General features: G+C 38.6%; 1 protein-coding gene across 1 annotated transcript; it reads left to right on the top strand.

The window, feature by feature from the left end:
- The first annotated feature begins 2,530 nt into the window (after nucleotides 1-2,530).
- On the top strand, nucleotides 2,531-3,747 carry LOC116052083 (butyrophilin subfamily 3 member A2-like). The gene is made up of 3 exons (XM_031302570.2): nucleotides 2,531-2,644; nucleotides 2,837-3,178; nucleotides 3,443-3,747. The coding sequence occupies exons 1-3, from the start codon at nucleotides 2,551-2,553 to the stop codon at nucleotides 3,745-3,747; spliced, it is 741 nt and encodes a 246-aa protein (XP_031158430.2). The 5' UTR covers nucleotides 2,531-2,550.
- Nucleotides 3,748-7,104: the final 3,357 nt, after the last annotated feature.

The following is a 7,104-nucleotide window of genomic DNA, read 5'->3' on the forward strand; positions in this document are numbered from 1 at the left end:
AAAAGTACATTTGACTACCTCAGCTGAAACTTGTTGCAGTTGCTTTAGACTTAAGTAGGTTAGTTCCTAAATAGATACAAATCATAAAAAAAAAATATTGTATGAGCTAGTGCAGTGCCCGTATGAAGCGCGTGCCTGTTTGGAATGGGCCGTTTTCTTGGTTCCCAGTATCCCCCCCAGTATTGGATCGTGCAACAAGGCAGGCTTGCTTGGTTCTTGGCATCTACTCTAACAGGGACGTTTCTGAACGGATTAGCGGGAATTTGCTACGAACAAAATGCATACGGTGATACACTGGTAAGAGTAAATTATGTTTAACCATGGAGCTAGCTAATTTAAATAGCTCATGTTACTGTATTGTGTAAACAGTAAACTTATTCAATATTTTATTTATGTGGTGTTTTCTTTTGCGGCATGCAAATTTTCCACCAAAACAAGTTCCTTCCCGACAGTATTTCGCAGAGTCACCGTCGCTGCGTCCTGAGCTTAGCACCGCCCAAGACGATGGCAATTCTTTAAACCGAACAGAATATATCTGGTGTAGCCAGACCTTACTTCACAGTGCTGTGGAGATAGGTCTGGCAATGTGAGACTATGCTGTGCTGGACGTCTTTTGTGCATGGGGCATCATTTGAAAGATACATATACAGAGGTTCCTCGATTTATAAAATACAGTTGTAACTCTGAAAACAGTTGGCATCAAGAAAATACGACCTTAACACAACATACACGCCTACTTTAACATTTTCTTTTAATATTGTTCATGCAGTCTAACAGCTGGTATCCAACACATACAAAGGGAACAACCAGTTTTATTATCATTGGGATCAAAGTACACATGATTTTATTAGAGGACTTTGGACGTACTGTTCCATTTATCAGAAGTAAACTGACGCGGAGACTGTAACAGGTATGTGCACTTAACATTAACTTTTCATTGTAAGAAATTCATCATTGCCTGTTTTAGATGAAAGCAGTTTGTATTTTACATAGTTGATAAATTATGTTTTTGCACTAGCAACATTACTGCCCAATACTCTCTTGCCCTTATGAGTTTGGCTGTTTGTCTTGAAGTTCGCTGGCTTTTATGATCATGTAGTTTGCATTTATTCATGGATTACAGTATGTTTGTTTCTCATAACATTTTGCTAACTGCAACATGAAGAAAGATTGCCTAGGGGCAATATTGTGTTTGCTTTTAAAAGTGTACATCAAATGTAACAATAATGTATACTGTAAGCACCAAGCAAAAGGTTGAAATTAGAATGTTATATAAAATAAAGTCCTTCATGCACTACTACCCCATTAAGAGTACTCAAAGTACCTACAGGGAGAGATTTTTTATTTTAACTGTAATCTTTAAAGTGTAATCTTTGAAACGTCGCCTCAGCCATTTTGGATTCATAAAAACGGATATAAAATTGAAGCAACAGATACAAATGGCCGATGAGTAGGTCTCCTGTTACATACTTATGCTGATTACAAATGGCGTTCATTATCAAATACATAATTTTCTTTGTGGTTTATAAAGTTTGATTTATAAGAATGAATATACCTTTTTCTTCTGTCTTTAAATTCTCTATTTTATTGTAAAAAAAATGCTGCCTTAATGCATGGGCTTACGGGGGCTTAAGCCCAGGGGCCTATAAAGACGAGGGGCCTATCATATCAATAAAAAAATCACATTGATTTGTAATTTGTCAAATGTTATGTCCATCACTTAAGGCCAGTGATAGCAAGGGCAAGAATGGGCTCAGTCCTCCCAATCAAAACAGAAAAAATAGCACAAGAATTACAGCTATTACAGCCTAAAGCCCGCCTCCAAAGTTGCAGCTGCCCACTGCCCCGTCTTCTCATCGTGTTCAGGCTTGTTTATGTGGTTCAGGCACAAACACACACAGCTCTGACAGACCTGTCCGTCACTCTGTGTCCTGTCTAAAAATAAAGACGAGCAGCGCAGCTTCTTTAGTCTGTGTAGCAGCTTCTGTTGATTATAATGGAGGTGCTCTGCTGTGCATGTTGTGGCAGAAGCGTTGCGATGCGTGCATGCTTCATGTATTTCTGCTGTAGTTTCGGATGTCTACCTCCGATGCAGAGCAGCCGCTTCGCTTCCCTAAACTGTCTCATTCAGAGACCCAAATGGGGCTCTGTGTCTGTCAGACGGTCATACAGCAAAGGAATAACGTAATGCACAGCAGACTGTAGGGCAGGTGGATTTTTTTCATTAAATATTGTGACTGTATCAAGTTATGACTTTCTTCTCCTAATAGTATGACTTTTTTACTCAAAATATCACAACTCTTTCTCCCAAATGAAACTAATACATATTATGCTGTATAGATGATCGCAGATGTTACATATTTTAATTATTTATAGTCTGAGTTTGGGGGGAGGACTACAAAACTTCTTAGCCCCAGGGCCTTACGGCAGGTTAAGGCGGGCAAGGTCATAAAACTTGGTTGTGAAATTTGTATTAAAATTGATTGGTTCATTGTGATAATTTTGATCATTTATATATAAAAACATCACCTCTGTTTTTTTTCTCTTAAAATGCATTTTCAGAACTCCAGGATGATTAACCCGTTTCATAAAGCTTTGGCTTTCCAGCACATTGTGCTCATCCTCCTAACACACTCCTGTGGAGGTAACATACATACTAACATAAATGAAAGTCAGGCATGTCTGAATTATCACTAACATGCAGCATTACACTGCATCTAAATAAACTAGACTAAATACTGTATATTTGTTTTTGTATTTATTTTGTATTTATTACATTATATACATGTATAATGTAGGAAATTTTGGACTTAAAAATGTACCCATTTCCTTTCAGGTCAGTCTCAGGTTGGTGATCCACCTTCCCTAATAGTGGCATTAGTTGGTGATGACATCATCTTGCCATGTCACCAGGAACCGGCAGCAGATGCTGTTTCAATGATCCTGGAGTGGGGGAGACCTGACCTGAAACCCAGATTTGTACACGTGTGGCATGAAGGTCAAAACCTTCTTGATAACCAAAACCCATCCTATAAAGGAAGAACATCGCTGTCCACTGACAAACTGAAGCACGGAGACCTTTCACTAAAATTGTCCAAAGTAAGACTCTCCGATAGTGGAACATACAGATGCTTCATTCCAAAACAGAGCAAAGAATACACTGTGCAACTTCTTGTTGGTGAGTATGCATTCCAGTTATCTGATTTACTTTAAAAACTCAAATGGCAAATGTGTTCATTGGTAAATTACCAATGTGACAGCATGCGTTGGTGAGTAATGCAATCAGAGTTGCTTTGAGTTTTTTTTTTTTTTTACTTTATCTTGTCAACTGATTTTTGCAGTGGAATTAAACCTCTAAAGTGCCACTGTTGGTTGAAATGTCATCATTGGTGTTAGTGATGTTGAAGTCAGACTCTTTATAACGTGTTTATTTTATCACCAGGTTCTGTCTCCTCCCCCGTCGTAGCAGGGATTAACATAAGCAGCACTGCAGTGGTTCTACAGTGTGAGTGTAAAGGCTGGTATCCAGAGCCTGAGGTGTTGTGGCTGGACGGTGAGGGAAACCTCCTCTCTGCTGGACCTTCAGATACAGTCAGAGGTCCTGATGATCTCTATACTGTCAGCAGCAGAGTGACTGTGGAGAAGAGACACAGCAACAGCTTTACCTGTAGAGCCCAGCAGAAGAACACCAACCAGACCAGAGAGACAGAAATTGGTATGATTTATTTATTTCTTTATTTCAATTAGTCTTTTTCAACTTTGAGGTTTTAAATATTCGCCATTGTGTTCTAGGATTTATCATCTCAGATGAATGCTCCGAGGTTTCATCAAGTTCTGCTATTCGTATCAGCATTACCTTGGCTGCTGTCTTCATATGTACTCTGGCAGTTGTTTTAATTGTATGGAAATGGCAACAAAACAAAACCAGTAAGTCAGAAATGTATTCTAAAATGTAAAGATACTGCAGGATACACGCTTGCCTCTGTATCTGTACAGTTTGACATGTGTTCCCTAAATAACATAACTGAGTGTGAGTTTAATATACTTTTTTGCCTCTATATTTACACAGAGATCAATAGGTACCCAGTGGATGAAACCGAAGCAACCGGACATAGAGAGCAGCTTATGACAAAAGAGAAAATGGCAACACTTGATGAACAGCTACAGAAGAAAGAAGTGGAAGTTAATGCGTTAAAGAAACAGATTAAGGAACAGGATGAACTGGTATTTCAAGCGTTACAGAAACTGAGAGATAAACTTCATCATCAAAAGCTTGACGTGGATAAAAACATAGACGAAACTGATACAAAGGTTAAGGAACTGGATAAAGCACTAAAACAGGACAAAGCACAGGCATATTTTCAACTGAAAGAAACATTTTTAGAGTTCAAATCTAAAGTGCGCCAGAGAAAAGAAGAACATGAACTACTTTTACTGGACACCGATAAACTCCTGAAGCAAATAAGGTTAAGAATGTAGAACCACAAGGAACAAATAAGTGTGTAAGTGGAGGAGATGAAGAAACTAAGTTGAGGTTTTGAAGGAAACTCCAACTTCAATTAGAAAGAGACTACTATCATTTAATTCAGTCAGTAGTATAATTAAATAAAGTTCAATCTAAAGTATATGAATCTGCTATCACATTGATCTTTTCAAACACTCAATAACATTCTAAGTCATTAACATTTGATGTTAATGAATGTGATGAAAGTGATAGATTCCAATCTTTGTTTTAATTTTTTAATTTAAGATTACTGATTTAATTAAATGATCGTTGTCTCTTTAAGATAGCAAGCATCCAGTATGTCAGGTTTTGTTATACGATTATAATCAAGTAAAGCAACAAGAAGTAACTTAGTGATGATTTCAACTTTATGATTTGTCTCTTTACTATAACTGTGTGAATAAGTGAGAATTTCTGGTGTAAATTGTAACATTATTTGTTATCCTGAAAGAAATTGGAGCAGTGTTTAAAAATTGAGAACACGAGAAACAAACACCCATCTAGATAACTCCACAATATCAATAACAAAGGTTTTAAATTCATAAATGGATTTAAATAAATATGAGCTACTGTAGATGTTGAAATATGATCAACAAACTTCACGATCTGGTTGGAATGTCTGGATCAGTTTTAAAATAGTTTACTTCTTACCTTTGTGGCAGAACTTTCAGTGGTTTTGGAAACCAGATCATGTCAGACACTACAGGGTTGTCATGTACAGCGTCACACATCTTCCTGGAGTCTGATGTCATCAGGTCAGATGTTGTTAGTGGTCCACCGCACTCATTTTAAAACCAGAGGCAATCGATCTGTGGAATGCACTGCCACTCTCTTTACGTTGTTCAAATGTTGATTCTTTTAAAAGCAGTTGAAGACTTGGACTTGGCTATGCAAACAGGCTTTTAGTTTAGACAAGGGCTTTTATGGTCTGATTTCATGTACCTATGTTTTACTTGTATTCTTTTTCTATACTTTATTTTCCAATTTTCACAGTCACACAACCAACCAGACAAAACAGCAACCGAAAAAAAGTACAAAAAGAGAGAAAACAAAAACAAACAGTTGGAGAGCCGCCAGGACAACAGAGTACAAGTTCAAAACCTGCTCAGACCAAGGGTTTAGTACAGCAGCAAACACCAATCAGCCATCTAGGTCTCATCAAGCAAATCCAAAAATGGGTGACCCTGTGAATTCCCCTGCTAAAACAAATGTTCCATCATAGCCATCTTCTAAAACATGGGGGCAGTGGAGACTTCCAATTACATAATACTAATTTTTTTCACTGCAAGCATGCCTGCTCTAATAATTTGCTTTTGATGGTGAGTAAGGGCCTCTGTACTGTCAGGGCAACCAAAAATAGCCAGATTGTTAGGAAAGACAGTTAAATATTTCACTCCAGAAGTTACTTAATACTGGACAGTGCCAGAATAGATGTGACAGTGATCCCTCTGAGATACCACATCTGTCACACAGGGGGGAAACGGATTCAAAAATCTTGTTAGTGTAGCAGTATGTGTTTTACTCTTTTGGCCAATAACTTCCACAGGGCCCCCTTTAAATACAGGTAGTAGTCCTTACTGTCCTCTTGCTCGTTGGTGACGGAAGTGCATCATACTTCTGGGTCGCTCACTCCGTGTGTTGTTCTGCTGCGCTACAGATCTTCGGTTGGCGGGCCAGTCCTCCACCCCGCCGTTACTCACCGATAGTTGCTGTGCTGTTTGCACGCTTTGAGCTGCCTCCTTCAGCTTGAAACAAACGCTGCTTGATCGGAACCAGGCTGGTTCAGCAGGAGATCGTCTTCAGCTGCATAGCATTTAACCACTGGCTGCTGTTTTGCCTGAACTGCTGTTTTGCCTTAAAGTGTATGTTCTGAATATTGTACCAGCAACATCAAAAGATTGCTGCACGCCCGTCCTGCCTTCATGGCCACTGGGCAACTACGTCACGGTCATACAGTCAAATGTGTGAGCCACTTGTTTTATGTGAGCCAGTGTTTTAAAACGTTTGAATGTAGCAGAAAGGGTTGGCTCCCTATATTATAATTTGGTTGATTAAGTTGTTTCTTTTCCCTTTTGTTATATTGTTTTCAATTTAGTTAAAAGTTACATTTACATTTTGTTTGGTTTTCTCTTCATTAGTCAGTTGTGTTCTACCTAAACATTTGAGTTTCTTTGGTGAAGTTCTCATTGTGTTCTAATTATAATTAGTATTTATTTTATTTTCGTTTATTGACAAGTGTTTTCTTTCGAATTTCTATTCTGTTGTTTTGCACTGCCTGCCTGTAACCACTGGTGGTTCTGGCAGTTTATATTGTGTTACGTTTATTCCAGTTTGTTCTTTTCATCATAATTTCATATATTGATTTCCTTTCTGTTGAGTGAATCTCCCTTAATCGTGTGTGTGTGTGTGTGTGTGTGTGTGTGTGTGTGTGTGTGTGTGTGTGTGTGTGTGTGTGTGTGTGTCCCATACCTGTCCCCGTTTCAGTTGCTGAGAGCCGAAGGTGGTGGTGCTGGTGTCCGGGTGGTGGTCTCCCCTTCCTGTGTGCAGTGTTGTCTACCCTGTTTTCTTTGCCGTGTTTGTGTTCACAAACACACACAACT

The sequence above is a fragment of the Sander lucioperca genome, chromosome 17 (genome assembly GCF_008315115.2).
Source record: "Sander lucioperca isolate FBNREF2018 chromosome 17, SLUC_FBN_1.2, whole genome shotgun sequence".
NCBI classification, from domain to species: Eukaryota; Metazoa; Chordata; class Actinopteri; order Perciformes; family Percidae; genus Sander; species Sander lucioperca.